This window comes from Nicotiana tomentosiformis, chromosome 2 (genome assembly GCF_000390325.3).
Source record: "Nicotiana tomentosiformis chromosome 2, ASM39032v3, whole genome shotgun sequence".
Taxonomy (NCBI): domain Eukaryota; kingdom Viridiplantae; phylum Streptophyta; class Magnoliopsida; order Solanales; family Solanaceae; genus Nicotiana; species Nicotiana tomentosiformis.
In genome coordinates, this window is record NC_090813.1 from 78,671,620 (window position 1) to 78,689,997 (window position 18,378).

General features: G+C 35.0%; 2 protein-coding genes across 2 annotated transcripts; one reads left to right on the top strand and one right to left on the bottom strand.

Annotated features, from left to right (window-relative positions):
* Window positions 1-644: 644 nt before the first annotated feature.
* LOC104098059 (external alternative NAD(P)H-ubiquinone oxidoreductase B2, mitochondrial-like) lies at window positions 645-7,017 on the top strand. Its single transcript, XM_009604713.4, has 11 exons — window positions 645-882; window positions 1,044-1,174; window positions 2,482-2,761; window positions 3,014-3,220; window positions 3,360-3,610; window positions 4,636-4,855; window positions 4,961-5,065; window positions 5,494-5,766; window positions 5,867-5,988; window positions 6,333-6,452; window positions 6,547-7,017. The coding sequence occupies exons 2-11, from the start codon at window positions 1,086-1,088 to the stop codon at window positions 6,632-6,634; spliced, it is 1,755 nt and encodes a 584-aa protein (XP_009603008.1). The 5' UTR covers window positions 645-882; window positions 1,044-1,085; the 3' UTR covers window positions 6,635-7,017.
* Window positions 7,018-7,653: 636 nt separating this feature from the next.
* LOC117277173 (heat stress transcription factor A-7b-like) lies at window positions 7,654-8,824 on the bottom strand. Its single transcript, XM_033656595.2, has 2 exons — window positions 8,411-8,824; window positions 7,654-8,310 (listed from the first exon to the last, which is right to left on the bottom strand). The coding sequence occupies exons 1-2, from the start codon at window positions 8,822-8,824 to the stop codon at window positions 7,654-7,656; spliced, it is 1,071 nt and encodes a 356-aa protein (XP_033512486.1).
* Between the last annotated feature and the right edge of the window lie 9,554 nt (window positions 8,825-18,378).

Below are 18,378 nucleotides of genomic sequence, written 5' to 3' on the forward strand. Positions count from 1 at the left end.
TACTTTTGATTTTTGAGTTGTAACAACGTTGCATCTACTTTGCATATTATGATATATGTCATACTTTTCGTATTATTGTTGAATTATAATTTATAAATATTTTAAATAGATTATTTGTTATGATTTTATGTAATTTTTATAATTATTTTTTATTTTATACTATCTTAAAATTTTTGAAATTAGTAAAATATAAAGATTCGTGAGTCTTACGCCCTATGTCTCAGGGCTGACGCCTCGCGTCACCCCCAACCCCCACCCCCGCTTTTTAAAACCTTATGTATGAGCATTCAACCACAAGAGTAAAAATAGTTGTGTCTCTATAGTATTAGTTGTGAAGGAGAAAAGTATCTTTAGTTCAAAATTTGGGGATTAATTTGATTCTTTACACAAAGTTAGAAGGAAAATTAAACACCCTTAATTATAAAAATGGCAGCATATGCACCTCTAATTTTCAGTATTAAGTCGGACCAAATTATTATTGAAAAGTACATAAGAGTACTATACTACTCCTATATATCACTAGTTTCATTTTATTGTTAAAATAAAATAGAGGTCCAACTTGGAACGTGTTGACTTTTGACTGCGACAACAGAGCAAAAATGCGTTCCGCCTTCCAAAATACATGTGTCTAATTCTTGGGCATCACGTTAAGCAAAGACCAGCGCTGCTCTAAGCTGGAAAGTATTAGAAGCTTCCTGACTCTCTCTGACTCTTCACCTTCTCAATTCCCATTTCTCAGGGGAAAAAACTTTGCACATTTCCATGTTCTCTTCTTCTCGTTGATTCTTTCTCTCCCTCTTCGTATTCTCTTTCTACAACTCACACCACGTTCTCTCTCTCTCTCTCTCTTACCATTTCTCTCTACGCAACAGCAAATCTCAGGTATATATTTCGTAGTATATTTGTATAGATCTATATAAGAATTCGTAAACGCTTTGATTTCTGTTTGTACCTGAAGTGAATTTAAGGTGATATTTCTGAGGTTTTGTAGCATTATCAGTATAGCTGTGTTAATTTATGGATGCTTTTGTTGCTGTTGATAGGTGAATACAAGGTAAGGTGAGATCGCTTAAATTGAACGCAAAATGCAGGGAGTAACGGTGATCGAGAGATTTTCGAGAACTTTCCGTGATAATCCTTCGCTTTCTAAGCTGCTCATTGTTTTCACCGTCAGGTACCTCTCCTATATTTTGCTGCTATGTTAACATAATCAGCTTTGATTATTAAGTTGCTTGTTTCGGAGTTTGAATTTGCATTAGTTCTCTAATTTTCAGCTAAATTTAATTCTCTTAATCTCGTAATTAGTTACGTTTATGGCAGTTAATATGAAGAAAACAACGCAAATGATTATGCACGTTGACGTTGCTGATGAAATGAAACAGCTATATTGAATTTCTATGTGAAGGGACGATGTGTTGGTTATGATATGAACTTGTAGTTTGATCAAGTAGTCTCTGGATAAGAATTTTCAGATCTGCTAATTAAAGTTTTAAATGTTTGGTGGTCTTGGCGAAATGTTTTATCTGCTAGCTAAAGGAAGTTTGTATAGTAATTTGATAATATACTGATCCTAGTTCTCTACTTATTTAGTTATAGTTATTTACTTGGCACAGTGGCAGAGCAGGTACCTCTGCTTCGCTCTGTTTCAATAATTGCTTTGCCTTGATGATGGAATTAGAAGTAAGCATGCCTGTGGAATCCTAATTCCACTAAAGTTTATTGTTTCCTGCTTATGTGTTTATTTCAATAATAAAATCATTTTGACTTGCGATTGCTATAATATCAGATGCTTAATACTCCATGATCGGGCTGTAAAATGTAGTAATTGTCATGTACAGTAGCTTTTTTTCCTGCTTGGGCAGTGCTAAATGTTTTACTATAGATACAGAGTTTTCTAGATCAAAGGTGAAAATAGGATAAAGAACAGGGGAAGTGGCAACGGAATACAGATAGCTTAGGTATGAGGCTGCAAATTGAGGGCACATAAGACGAGATAAATGCTAGGCTTAAGCTCCGTCCCTACTTTACTAAATCAGTAATATGGGATGTCTCTTTGGTGCATCCATTTGGAAGCCTTTTATATTTTTTTTTCTCAGAAGCCTTTTATATCGTAGTGCTAAAAAATTGCGCTATTCGACTAGTCTCTACTTATTATGCTTTATATACATGATATTTTTAAGCAAGTTTTCTAATCATCTATTCTCGAAAAGAAAATATATCTTTGGGAGCAATATGATGGTGCAGTTAGCTCCTGTGGAAAAAAAATACTTTATTATTGGTGCTTCATAGGCTTTTACCTTATTATCATTATTACTTTTTGAAATGAAAAAAATTTGGTCTACCTTCTTTTTTTCCCAAAAGCACCAACAGACATTTTTTCTTCCATCCTACCACCTTCAGAGATACTTTTCTACTGCAGCTCTTTATGTTATCTGTTGCAGTGAGTTTGATCTTTTCTGACCTTATTCATGTAAATGACAGTGGTGGAGGTCTTGTGGCGTACTCTGAGGCAGCAAAATCATATGAGAATCCTAATTCTGGAGAGTTGGTTGAGGCCAACAACAGAAAAAAGAAAGTAGTTGTCCTTGGAACTGGCTGGGCAGGAACCAGTTTCTTGAAGAATTTGAAGGATCCTTCATATGATGTCCAAGTGATATCTCCAAGAAATTACTTCGCATTCACCCCTTTGCTGCCAAGTGTTACGTGTGGCACAGTGGAGAGTCGCAGCGTTGTTGAACCAATCCGCAACATTATCAGAAAGGTAGGAAAATGGTAATTCGAACTTGTAACATTTTGTTTGTGTTTCATTTTAATTCTTCAATACAAAGCCTATAGCAGCACCTGCAACATTCTTGTTCGTAGGCTAAACCAACTCTGCAAGTATTGTTTGTTCTTTGCCACCATGCGGCAACAATAATAAATTCATTCAACTTTGCTATCTATATTATGAATGTCAAGGCTAGTTAATGAAATTTTGTGTTCTCTCTGATGTTATATGTGGTCCTCCTAGCAGAAACATGTAGATGCCTACTACTGGGAAGCTGAATGTGTCAAAATTGATCCAGAAAACAAGAAAGTATATTGTCGATCAAATCTAGACACCAATGGGAATGGGAAGGAAGAGTTTGCTGTCGATTATGACTATCTTGTGATTTCCGTTGGAGCCCGTGTAAACACATTTAACATTCCTGGTGTTGAAGAGAACACCTTTTTCTTGAAGGTAATCCCTAGAATAGGATTTGAAGTTTGTGATGCCACTAAATGAGTTTTAGATAACTTATTTAAGATTAGGTTGGCGTCATATGTAGCACATGCAAAACGTTGATCTTTACATTTCCCATCGGAATGCCTTTGTGCAGGAAGTAGAAGATGCTCAAAAGATCCGTAGAACTGTTATTGACTGTTTTGAGAAAGCAAGTCTGCCGACCCTCAGTGATGAGGAGAGAAAGAGACTGCTTCACTTTGTTATTGTTGGTGGTGGACCAACTGGTGTGGAGTTTGCGGCACAGCTTCACGACTTTGTCAATGAAGATATAGTTAGACTATATCCTAAAGTCAAAGATTTGGTGAAGATAACACTTCTTGAGGCAACAGATCATATTCTGAACATGTAAGACAGCACCTCTTTTAAGCGGTCATCTCAAAATATATATATGTGTTTTTGGTAATTAAATCTAAAGTATATTTCATATACTGATTAATTGTTCCTTGATCGACCAAATTTTGGAAGTGAGATATATACTTTGCCCAGTCTGTAAAGAAATGTCTTGGTGAAGATAATACCTCTTTGAGGCAACATAGTTTTGGATATGCAAATGTAAGAACTTGTTAAGAGTGATTTGTCACGCTTGGCTTACCAGTGATGCCTAGTAGTGGAAATTGTGCTCTTAAAGTTTCAATTTCTGGCCCTTGATTGAGCTTGTTGTAAATAAAAGATGTTTGAACGCAAAGGCTGTTTCCCTCCTTCAACATTAGGATGTAATACCCAGACATAGGACATACTGTGGTTAAAAGAGGCACAAAGCAAAGGGACACTTTAGCTGCTTCCTCTGGTTTAACAGTTGTGGGTTGGTTGATCATTGTTTTCTGTGAGAAAAACAGAAAATCATCTCTTTATATTCCTTCCCTTTTTCCCACCTTCTTCTTTTCTTTTGGTGAAGGGCAATTTAATCAAGAGTTGAGCAGTGATGCCATACTTACGCAGTTATGTGAGTAATAAAACTTTAGAAAGAGGTTGAAGTAAAGTGGCTTATATTCCAAAATCTATCAGTTTATGCAGATCTTTCAGTAGATGTGCTTCTATTGGTCCTTGGGCAAAGTACTAGTAAAATCCCACTAGTGGGGTATGGGGAGGGTAGCGTGTACGCAGACCTTACCCCTACCCCGAGTAATAGAGAGGTTGTTTCCGGAAGACCCTCGGCTCACTCTCGGCTCACTGGCAAAAATAGTTGGTTAATTATTAGCTAGCCGTCATCCTAATGTCTAATTCTCCTATGTGATGGGTAATTTGAAGCAAATTCTTATGTTTCTATTTCTACTGCCACCTCTTTGACTTGGAATATGCAGTTTCATTATGAGCTCATTTTCCACTTTCACTTGTGTTCTAATGTGGTAATTTGTATTTTTCATTTGTAGGTTTGACAAGCGAATTACCGCTTTTGCTGAAGAAAAATTCCAGAGAGATGGTATTGATGTGAAAACAGGATCAATGGTTGTGAAGGTAGGAGATAAAGAAATTTCTACCAAGGATGTCAAACGGGGAGATATAACTTCAATGCCTTATGGAATGGCTGTCTGGTCAACTGGTATTGGAACTCGTCCAGTAATTATGGAATTTATGAAGCACATTGGTCAGGTATCTTTCCTTGTTTATTGGGAGCTAATGTAATGCTTCTGTCAAGCTTTTGTTTGATTTTATTGTTATTTACGTTGCTTATGTGAAAGCTCTATTTGGTAACAGGGTAACAGACGAGTGTTAGCAACTGATGAGTGGCTGCGTGTTGAGGGACAGAACAACGTATATGCACTTGGTGACTGTGCAACAATCAACCAGCGGAAAGTCATGGTAATTTCACCTTCACTTCCTGATCACATTTCTTATATTGGGTGGTCATTCGATCTAGCATTCCACTAGAGTGCAATCTTCCTGTCCAATGTCCATCTATTTTTTCAACCAGTTCTGAGTAGACAATAACTTTCAACTTCATTTTCTTTTACCCATGACGGCAACACTATTGGAGCTTAGGAAATATCTACAGGCTACACATTGTAATTTGCACTTTACTTCAAAGCTTAGAAAAAAACTCAAATAGGGGTACAAAGCGGGCAATAATTTTCAGGATACTTGTTTTAAATATAACCGGTGACCTTTTGGTTAATTAATATCGGAAACAGTCAGCATCTGATAAAATAGAACTGGTTTGAATTTTGAATTATTAGATATTAAATTTTGCAAATACTGATCTTTGTTTTGCCAAATTTCTCATTGTTCAGGAAGATATTGCTGCTATATTTCATAAAGCAGACAAGGATAACTCTGGAACACTTACCTTCAAAGAATTTCAGGAAGTACTTAAAGACATATGTGAAAGATACCCGCAAGTAGAGCTTTACTTGAAAAGTAAAAAAATGAGTAATCTGGCCGATCTCTTGAAAGAATCAAAAGGAGATGGTGTTAAAGAATCAGTTGAGGTGAATATTGAAGATTTTAAATCAGCTCTGTCCCAAGTGGATTCTGAGATGAAGAATCTCCCAGCAACAGCTCAGGTATTATGCAAACAAGACTGTGCTTGTAGCTTCTGTTTGTGTTTCTGATGGATGCATGCGTGCTTAAATATCTTTGTTGCATGTGCGACGACTTGTTCAGGTTGCATCTCAGCAAGGTGTCTACTTAGCTAATTGCTTTAATCGTATGGAGGAATGTGAAAAAAATCCAGAAGGTCCTCTTCGATTTAGAGGAGAAGGTCGCCATCGCTTTCACCCATTCAGGTACCAGTCGGGCTTGTCTGATCATTTCTTAGCATCACCTCTCTATGAGATTGTCTTCCTCAGCACAACACGAGTGAAACGCACAACTTTGGTCAGAAATTGTTAGATGATCACATGATGAGATGTCTCGTGGGATATCTGAAATTTTGCTAGCGGTCCCATGCAGTATATTAACTTCTAAAACCATAACAGAAATGTAGGAAGCTCGGTTTGAGTATGCACACAATCATTAGTGGGAGGAAAGTTTAAGGAGGATGAACGGCAATAAAATAAAATATCTGGAATGTGTTGTAATTTTGGCTTGAAAAAGTCTTTTTTTAACGCTGTACAAATGTTTGTTCCAGGTACCGACATTTGGGACAGTTTGCACCCTTGGGAGGAGAGCAAACAGCAGCACAGCTCCCAGGAGATTGGGTTTCAATTGGTCACAGCACTCAGTGGCTCTGGTATTCTGTGTATGCTAGGTAATCCTTTCAAGTGTTTGTCTTGTCGCTTCTCCATTAACGTGTCTTAACCTTCTATGGACATCTGATGGCTACCATGTTTTTGAATTTCCAGCAAACAAGTTAGTTGGCGTACAAGGGCACTGGTTGTCTCTGACTGGGTAAGGCGGTACATTTTTGGAAGAGACTCGAGCCAGATTTAAGGAGCTGTTATACCCTCGACGTTTTGTAGGAGCTCCCTATGGATTTATCTTGAACTTCCACTAGGCTATTACAAAAGTTTTCTGATGTGAATGGATTTGTTTGTTTAATTCTTTTAGCAACTCCTTGGCACTGGTTGTTTGTAGGTGTCCTGTCGTTCCAATTTTGCAGCTACACGGGGTCCTATACTATAGAGGGTCAAATTTTCTGTTTTTGCATCATAATAAAGGTGAAATGAACAACGTCAATAGGAGAGTTGCTAACTCGTAATCTGTATGTTCCCATATATTGTTGAGATGTTTTATTCCGAACAACATTCAGTTAAGCCTATTAACGGCACAATGTTGCTTCAACGGAATACAAGTTTCTCTAATTTTTGCTTTGAGACTTGTTTGAAGAGTTCCCTATCCACTGCTGTTAAAATGCATGCCTGCATATGCTTTCTGTGGTTTATGATCTAGCTTCTTCTTTGAACCCCTGAAGTCCAATGAAGCTAGGATTGACTAGCAGTTGACACAGTCGATCATTATGCATTCATTAGTATTGAGATTTCTACTAACGCGTAATTATACTGGATATATGCGATCAATGTCTGAACATTAGCATTGGTAGAGAGGAAAATTAACTTGTCCAACTGATATAACAAGCTATAGCAAAGAAACGAAGGTGCAGGAATGCAAGTCAACAGCTATAAAAAACTAGTAACAACTACAACTATATGAAAACAAAGTCTTGTGAATCTTCTTTGGCGTGCATTACCATGCGTCCATGCCGCAGGAACCTCCCGATTTCCTATTCCTGCAAAACGAATTTAAATCAGAAAACTGGCGAAGCAAAATGAAATGAATAAAAGGAGGAGGAACAAATGAGAAAATGGGATGAAGCCTTGAGTCCTGTAAACATATATATTTCATGATTTTATGACATTGTAATTAAGCAGAGAGTATACATGAAATAGGTTGAAAGAGTGTGTTTTCCTGTGACTGTGATCAGACGGCAGGGCCAACTTCAGAGAGGATAGTCAATTGTGATCTAGCTGTTTCACATAATCAATCCAAAAAGATGAACCTTCGGCCTGTTCCTCCGACTCCAGGAAATTATCAGGTTGCTCTTGAGCCAAATTGTTCATGTCCATCTCATCCATAAGCATCTTCCTCAAATCCGAATCAGATTTAAAATCTGAAACACCTGCAACTGCAATCTTCTTGCTTCCTTCATTCTTTCCCTGCAACTCTTCTTCAACTTGCTTTTTCCTTTTTTCAACACCATCTTCTATCTCATCATCCTCCTCGAGTCCCTGTGCTACTTCACTTCTACCAAGCTCTCCTATACACTCAAACAAAGGGTCCAACAAATACTTGAGAATTTTGGCTTTCTTGGAGGAGACATGGTTCCGAGCTTGCTTAGTATTATCTTCCATCTCTTTCTCTAGTATGTTTAGCTGCTGTTGTAGCATTATGATTTCTTCCCTCATTGCATTTTGCTCTTCTCTGATTTCTTCAATTTCCTTCTCCATTGTAACTGCAACCGTTTCGTCAATACCTTGCTCTTGTGGCTGCTGATTCATTTCGGATTTTCTACTACCCTTCCTCTTGATATTCTTCAACCACTGTCCTTTTCCTCTCTGGAAACATTCATGCTGAAACTCAAATTTGTCCCAACTTATTTTCCTGAATCCCTATTGTTAATTTCATCACAAACCAAAACAGAAAAACATCACCTTAAAAAAGTAATCTCTATAATAACATACATTGCAATATTAATAAAATCGTACTCACATAGCAGTTGAGTTGGCAGATGAAGCTAGAGATATTGTTATGGCGGAAAAAGCGGGGGAGAACTTCAGCAGCAAATTTATGACAATCATGGATAATAAAGCTGGTACCATTATCATTCCAAGAAATCAAGGGATTGAACTGAATATCAGCAAGCATTTCATAAATCTTTAACAGAAATGGACATGCACGTTTTTGCAAATTGCGACGCGAATTCCTGACTCCAAAACTATGTTGATGAGCACCAGTAGCACGGCCATGAAATCCTTCATTGCTTGTGTTTTCACCTTGATAATCATCATTTTCTAGCATTGATATGTCTATTTGTACATCTTCTAGCCCTTCATCTTCATACCATTCTTCGAGTAATTCACCGATATTATTTGTCATTTTTCCTTTTCCTTTGTCTGATCCCATGGTTGTCAAATGAAGATATCTTTTAATGAACTTCAAAGAAAACTACTAACTGATCAAGGGTTGAAGACTCAATGTATATGTTTGAGAAGTGCTATCAGTTTTCTAAACTCTTCTGGTTGTACAAGTGCCATTCTTATTCTAACATGCATTTTCCCCCTAACTTAAGTTTTTTTTCTTCAAATATTCTAGTCGGACACATGTTTTGTATTCATTTGTTTGATGCAAACACCCATTAATTATGAATGTATACAATATGTACCCTTGGAAAGCCTAATTTCATTGTTTTGTAGTTTTTATTCTGTACATGTTACCGAAATATTGAAAGGATCGACATACAACTGGACATAAGTAAACTGCGGTGTACATTAATCCATGTTGCGAGAGATCAAACGGGAATAGGTACATATTTTAAAAAAGAACGTATACTTTGAGTAAAGTTGTACTTGCAAAAGGTAATACATTGCAGAAGGAAAACAAATGCAACATGCAGGAACTTCCTAATATAAGGAGAAAGTAAAATCTGTTTACTACCAAAAAGTGAATTTGCTAGCCAGTTTGGCCACTTTGTAATTAATTACTCCTACTTGTTATGATTATCCAAAGTCACGCAAAATTAAAACGGCTTCATTCTGGTTTTGCACGTAATTTATTCTGTTGGATAATAGATATTAAATGATTCTAGTTAACTAAACTAAGTGTGCATTGTTATTAACTAGACTAAGTTGATATTAATCCTAATATTTTCTGGTTTGGGTTAAGAGGCTTGAGTCCCTTTGTATCGAAATAGGACCCTGTGCTGCTAAATAAGATCAGAGAAATAATAATAATAATAATAATTGAGTGAAATGTGAAAGAAAAAAAGTACTTAGTAAAAGAACGTGCTTACTAATCATAAATAACTTTTTGTATTTGATTCAAAAAGTATTTCCCACACCCAAATGGTGTGTACTTGTGTACCTTCTCAACATAATATTCTCCACTTACACTTAATTAAATGTATGCTTGCATCTCTTTGTTGCTCAATTCCCTTTTTTATTTTGTACAATATGTGACCCAAGGTTCATTAAAAGAATTTTCAGAAACTACTATTGTTTAGTGCCTATTAACTTCTTATAACTATCATATATATAATTACTTCCTATAGCTACTATTCAGTTGTTACGGTAGTGTATTCGTTGTATTCGCGCTGGTGTATTCATGAATACAGCAGCAAAAAGCGCCTAAAAATCAGGGCAGCCCGGTTGTACGTGCATGTATTCGCGCCATGTATTCATGAATACAACAACAAAAAACGCCTAAAATCAGGACAGTACAGCTGTACGCGCATGTGTTCACATGTATTCGCGCTACTGTATTCATGAATACAGCAGTAAAAGCCGCCTAAAATCAGGGTCGTCCAACTGTACGCGCATGTATTCACATGTATTCGCGCCATGTATTCATGAATACAACAGCAAAAAGCGCCTAAAATGAGGCAATCTAGTTGTACGCACATGTATTCATATATATTCGTGCTACTATATTCATGAATACATTAGTAAAAAATGCCTAAAATCATGGCAGTACAGCTGTACGCGCATGTATTCACATGTATCCGCGCTGCTGTATTCATGAATACAACAGTAAAAAGCGCCTAAAATCAGGGTTGTCCAGTTGTACGCGCATGTATTCACATGTATTCGCACCATGTATTCATGAATACAACAGCAAAAAATGCCTAAAATGAGGCAGTCCAGTTGTACGCATATGTATTCACAAGTATTCGCGCTGCTGTATTCATGAATACAGCATTAAAAATGCCTAAAATCAGGGTAGTCCAGTTGTACGTGCATGTATTCACATGTATTCGCGCCATGTATTCATGAATACAACAACAAAAAACACCTAAAATCAGGGCAGTCCAGCTGTACGCGTATGTATTCACATGTATTCGTGATGTTGTATTCATGAATACAGCACTAAAAAGCGCCTAAAATCAGGGTTGTCTAGCTGTATGTGCATGTATTCACATGTATTCGCGCTATGTAATCATAAATACAACAGCAAAAAGCGCCTAAAATGAGGCAATCCAGTTGTACGCACATATATTCACATGTATTCGCGCTGCTGTATTCATGAATACAGCAGTAAAAAGCGCCTAAAATCAGGGCAGTCCAGCTGTATGTACATGTATTCACATGTATTCGCGCTATGTATTCATGAATACAACAGCAAAAAGCGCCTAAAATGAGGCAATCTAGTTGTACGCATATGTATTCATATGTATTCGCGCTTCTATATTCATGAATACAATAGTAAAAATGCATAAAGTCATGGCAGTACAGATGTACGCGCATGTATTCACATGTATTCGCGATGGTGTATTCATGAATACAGCAGTAAAAAGCGCCTAAAATCAGGGTTGTCCAGTTGTACGTGCATGTATTCACATGTATTCGCGTTATGTATTCATGAATACAACAGCAAAAAATGCCTAAAATGAGGCAGTCTAGTTATACGCACATGTATTCGCGTTGTTGTATTCATGAGTACAACAATAAAAAATGCCTAAAATCAGGTTAGTCCAGTTGTACGTGCATGTATTCACATGTATTCGCGTCATGTATTCATGAATACAACAACAAAAAACGCCTAAAATCAGGGCAGTCCAGCTGTACGCGCATGTATTCACAAGTATTCGCATTGTTGTATTCATGAATACAGCAGTAAAAAGCGCCTAAAATCAGGGTCGTCTAGCTGTATGCGCATGTATTCACATGTATTCGCGTTATGTAATCATGAATACAACAACAAAAAGCGCCTAAAATACGGCAATCCAGCTGTACGCACATGTATTCACATGTATTCGCGCTGCTGTATTCATGAATACAACAGTAAAAACGCCTAAAATCAGGGCAGTCCAGCTGTATGTACATGTATTCACATGTATTCGCGTCATGTATTCATGAATACAATAACAGCAATCACCATAAAAATTGGTATGTCCACCTGTCTAAGAGATAGGAAAAACATAATAGCGTATTTCATGCCTCAATGGTAGTATATACCATAAATACTTATTTTGCTATAAAATATAAAAGGTAGTTATAAAAAATAATATTTTAAAATGAGTTTAATTTATAATAAATAGGGTGTATACCTTGCTATAGAATGTAAAATTTCCTTCATTAAACTCGAGTTTGGGCTAGCCCAGCAAAAGAAATGTTTCTTATCGGGAAAAGAATTGAACCAGCAAAAGAACCTTTCTATTTTTAAAAAAATAACTACAAGAATTAACCCAAATAGCCGCTCACCCAATCGTTTAAACACAAAAGGTCGGTGGAGATATAATATATGCATAATTTATGTACTATATGTGTATAATCAATGTATAATTTATGTATACGGCTAAAAAAGTAAATAATAAATATAACCGATTATTTGTGTAAAGATCCCTTTTAACTACAATATATAGGAATTTCAACTGTGTGGGATAATACTTGTTGTTGTAGTATATAGGAAACCCAACATATAGAAAGTGAAAAAAGCCCTTTAGAAAATTAGAGTAAAAAAAGTCTGATTACGCGTTTGTTTCAAAAACTGGTCAAAATGCTTTTGGAGAAACATTTGTTCAACCAAAAACTATCAAATAAAAGGTTTCAGTTTTTGCAAAACCTGAAAACTATTCCACATGTGCTTTTATATTCAAAAAGGTGAAAAACATTTCTCTAATTGTATTTGGTTGAAAACTTTCAAAAAAAGAAAATAAAAAGTTTCAAAGCAAATGCCAGTAAGCTCCCAAATTATAAATGAACAAAATCAAACAAGTACAAGAAGATAGCTATAAATTGGATACGTGTCGAGGCCCCAATAGAGTTAGAAAATGGGAGAGAAATAGACAAAAATGAAGCAAAAGGATAATGAGGGAGACATGGAAAAGAAAAAAAAGGTAGGTAGTAACATGGGGTTATTGTAATTAGGGAGACAACAGCTTTTAAAAGGTCTATTCTAATTCTAAGTAGAGAATGAGATAGCTCCATTTAATAAACCATCTTCTTATTCCTACCTTAGTGGTGTCTATTCCCCCAAAATTTTGTTTCCAATACTCTCTTTGATCTTATCTATCTCTTATGTCATTTTGGAAAAATTCATGAGAGGTTTCTCCTCTTTTCACGTACTCCTATTTTATATGCTTTTTGTGACCTTTTTCTTGTGGATTTGTAACTCTATTGTCACTCCAAATTTGTGATACTTCAATTGTTTGGTCAACTAGGAAGGTGGTGATGCAAAAGTAAGATCATGTCAAGTATAGTATGCCTTTTTTCTTTTAAAAAAATATAAATAACTTGGATTCATTTTGATTGAATTGACGAAAATTGGATAAGTCCAAGGTGATACCAACTTAGGATATAGTTCGTCCGTTAAGCTTTCATTTGCTTTAATGCGTTGAATTATCTTTAACTTTGTTATAAGATTCTCTTTAATTGTCTTTTTTTTTCAACAATGAAATCTCCACTCTAGTAGAGACAAATCCAGTATCTAACCTTAATATATTCAAAATTTTAATTTTTTTGGAAATAAGGATTTCAAATTGATATTTGTGCTAGTTCTTAAACTTTTTTCATATATATATATATATATATATATATATATATATATATATAATATGATGAGTTCAGTTGAACCCATTTGAAATGCTTTAAATCTGCATATAATCCTTAGAGCATGTAAAAGTAGTATAATATATATAGAGAGAGAAAAAAAAAAATTATCTAGTTCCTTCGGCAAATCTAGTTATCTGTTTATATCTCGTGTTTGAATAAATCACATCAAATTCCTTTGACATTAATGGCTGACAATACTTTCCACAAATTTTATAAACTGAAGCTACCTAGCTAGTAACGGTATAATTGAGTTTCAGCTGTAGATCATAATGATAAAGGATTTAATCCCATGATATTTTTGAGATACATGGATAGCTTTAATTAATTTCCATCGATCACTTGTCAATGTTTGAGATCACAATAATTTGGACGTAGCTAGCAAATGTTGACTTCATCAACAAGGACTGTTAGGATAACAATGACTCTTCTAAAACTATAGGTATTGATGTGATACACTTGGAAAAATAAAGCCATTATATTGCTAAACAACCATGCTATTGTTCTTTGTCCTAAAGTTAGTAGGGTGAACAAGTCTCAATTCACATGCTAAGACAATATAAATGTTCTTTTTTCGTCCTATGAAAAAATTACAAAACTAAAGTTTCATTGGTCTTTTCCTCCGTCATTCATTTGGAGAGAGACACATAACCTATAGTTAGTGAGAAGAATTGTTAATTAGGTGTGTGTGGGAACTTAACTTCTTCTTTTTTTTAAATTCCTCCTAAATTAGAAGAATTTATAATGTTTTCATACTTTTCCTCCGGCGTAACTCGAACTCATGACCTAACGGTCGTAGGTTGATGTGTTTTACCAATTTAACAAGTCTCACTTGTTCAGCTAACTTTTTAGCATCCGGGGAAAATCTCAATCTTAATCATTATTTAGAAATTTATTAATTGATGAAAAAAAAGAGTTAGATAACAGACAGAAGGTTGGATGCATGTGCTTGCAATGTTCAAACCCTTTTTGCAACAATGAGTAACTCAACTAGAGAGTTATTCACATGAATGCTTTGTCAATAAGCCACTATTCCATTCATTAGAAAGGACACTTTCCTAATATATTAATCCTATTCCATTCTACACTATATACTAATTCAAGAGCCATAGCCGCAAAACAAAAAAAGAAGGAAAATTTTAGAGCCATCGCAATGCTCCAATTCAAGAGAGCTTAAGGTATATACACAATAATAATAAGTATAGTTTTTTTTATAGTCACTGTAATTTAACTGATTATAATAAGTCAATACTCTATTTTTAGGTGGTTATATTGAGCTTGCTATTGATAAGGAATTATACATTTTTGTACGTCAACTTAGCGTGATAGTGCAAAAAAGATTACACTATCTAAGCATATAATAAAAACGAATTCAAAATTAGGAAGCCCTTTGTTCTGCGAGAAATGGCATTCTCCCTTTTTTTCTAATAAGCTAAATGTGCAGTAAAAGTGGACTTTATATGATGTACTTTAGACTTTAAATTATTGGAACCCCTTGGATTCGGATTGGTTTAGAAAGAGTTGGTTCTACATATAAGCGAAGGGACACAAACTCAAACTCAATCTCATTAATCAATTAAATCGGACCTATTAATCATACCAGCAAAGGGACATAGTTTTACTCCACAAATTTTCTTAAAATACTAACCATGTCCAAAATGGTTACTTGCTGGTCCGCCGTGAGTATATTAAAAGTTGGGCAGAATAGTTCTGAACCCCTCTTAACTTGATAACTTTTATTTTGTTCCTCTTAAACTTCACGTGATCTTTGATACCTCTGAACTTGACAATTTCACTTCGCGGCCCCCCTTATTCATTTTAGTTCTTAGAGACGATGAAGCTCATAACTGCATTTAACCCTGTGAAAGTAGTTTAGCCCCAATCATGGTTAATATATGACATAGTTTGATGTTGAATTCATTTAAAGACAAATTGGCGACTCAAATCTTTTTAATATATTTCTTAGAAAAAAGAAAAACAAAGGATCGGAGTACTTTTTTGTTACGGTGTTATAGTACAAATTTTGATAATTTGATCACGAGTACAATCATCTCACCCTTTAATATGTGTTGAAAATTTGATTTTTGAAAAGAGACTGGAATTGTTTTTACTTCTTTTTTATCCCTATGATTGAAAATGAACATGTATTTCCATTTCTATGCTACTCTCTACCCCTAACTTTTGTTTTAGAAAGCAAAATAAGCAGCTACACTTGTTTTTGTTTAAGAGAAAATAAATAAATAACCATGATGCTATTTTTCTAAAACTGTTCTTTCATCATTTACAAAATTAATTTTAACCAAAATCAAATCCAGACACACACATATTGTTTATCGGAAAGTAAAGTCGAACCAATCAAACTTTTTAATGATCCAAGTGCTACAATTAACAACCATAGAAAAACCAAACTTCTAAGGGGCAAGTAAATAAAGAATTAATTTAGATTGTCTAAGGTTGTGTCAATTGATTAGGTGGTGGTATAGAAAAAGTTAAATTCCTCCGCATCACATATATAAGCACCCCTTTACTTTATGTATTAGGTACGTCTATATTCAATGCAATTTAATTAATTTGTGTAATACAAGTTAACTAGGTCGTCTATAATTAAATTCTAGTCATAATTTAAACTCCTATTACATATTGTGACAACATTCACGGAGGTAGATTTAGTATTATGGCTGGCATGTGGGTCGGGGTCGGGCTAAGTGGGTTTCGTGTGCCGATTCTAAGTGGGCCTGGTCCCAACTTAAACGGGTTTCAGGGGCTCGGGCTTTTGTATGAATCGGCTCGGGACCGCGCCCACGTACTAATGGTCCCGGTCTAAGTGAGCCGGTCCCGGGCCTAAGTGGCTCAAGTGATACTTTCTATTTTTTAAATTTTTTTTTATAGAAGTTAGAGAAAAAAAAATAGTAATAAAAATATCTAAGTCAATTCCTTGTAAATTATATTATAAAATTGTGACCTAAATTTTTTAATTCAAATTTAAAGACAAAATAATTGTAAAGAGATATTCAAAGCAATGCGTTATAATCTTATTATAACATTAAAAAAATATAGCAATATCTTTATTAGTCTTCCTCCCCTCTATGAAATGAGCACTACAAGGTGCTAATACCACCATTGAGAAGAAAAAGAAACTAATCAAGATGTGCCAAAATACAAGTTACATATTAATTTTTATTCATACAAATTACATGGTATCTCTTACAAATTTCATAAATCCTTCAAGGTCCGGAGGAATTTCCGTTGGTGGCGGCGGAAAAGAAGCTTGGTCATCACCGCTTCCGGGAGAAGCAGCATCCTCTGCAAGTTCAGCTAGCATTTCTTCGTAAGCTTCGTCTACCTCTGGTTGTGATTCAGCAAGTCCAAAATTTCTTCTTTCCGAACGGATCAAATCTCTGAAAAGTACTTATTTTTCCAAGCTCTCCCTCATAGACGCTTTATAATCACCGAGTTGAAGTCTTGCTTGACTGAAAGCGCTCTCTGATGCCACTGTTGAAGCTTGAATAGTTAAAATGTCTCGGGCCATCCTTGAAATAATCGGAAAGTATTTTTCTTTGTCCTTCCACCATTCCAAAATATTAAAGGAGCCGTCGGAATTCACTTCTTCAATTCCCTATGTTAAATAAACTTCAAGCTCATTTAGTTGTGAAAAATCACTAGTACTAGAACCTTGAGAACCCTTGAACCCTGCACATGCATTAAGTGCTCTTACTCCCGCAGTTCTTTTAGATGATTGAGAATTAGAAGAAGAAGGAGTTGGAACATTTGGTCTAGCATGATCTAATGCAACTTGATAAGCATTATAAATAGTTTGAACATTTATTTTAATTTAAGCTATTGCGTCCGTAAGTTTAGACAACTCCTCATCTTCAAGTGTTAAACCATTATAAACAGTTTCATACTAAAATTGAGGACCTCCTAATTTCATAGTAGGATTTAACAAGGCATCAACACCATAAATAGAGGGAATAAGAAAAAAATATTTTTAAAATCTTTTTCTCATAGAATCAATAGCAAGTTGATAAATTTCTCCACCCTCTGAAAAATGATCAAACAAATTTGCAAGTTCTGCAATATAAACTAAACAGTTAGAAATAGTAGGATAATATTGCCCAGAAAATTTATTTATAGCAATATAAAATTTTTCTAAAAAATCTACAAGCATTTTAACATTAGCCCAATCCGCATTTGTAAGGTGCTCATCATCATCACTTACATGAGTATTAAACGTTGAGTTTATGGGGTTTCTATATTCATATGGAACATAATTCCATCTAACTGGACAAGGTTTAGGAACCTTTCTTTCTCTTAAGCTAAATTCATCGCATCTTTTAAAATATTCTCTAAGTCGACTTCTATGGTTTGAATAAAAAAGCCAGTTAAGAGCCATTTTAACCTTTTCAATTTCAACATTTAAAATTCTCATACCATCACCCACAATTAAATGATAAATATGACAAATATATCTAACATGAAAAATGGTATTAAATGCAGGACTTAGTGTAGTGGTAAGCAAGGCTACAACATTTGTGTTACTAGTAGCATTATCCATTGAAACTGACATTATTTTATCACTAATGCAAAAATATCTACAAATATCTGTAACCGTGCTAGAAATAAACTGTCATGTGTGACATGAATTAATTATTCTATAAGCAATAATGCGCTTTTGTATTATCCAATTTTCATCAATCCAATGACTGGTAACAGTAAGGTAATTACAGTCATTACCACTTCTACCAATATCAGTTGTAATAGCAACACGGCAATTTATATGAGTAAATAAATAGCGCAAATATTGTTCATATTCATGTTTATATTTATAAATATCGCTCTTTACGGTTGTACAAGGAAAACCTTTATAAGTAGGATTAAAAACTTTTCTAATATAATGCACAAAGTGAGGGTTAG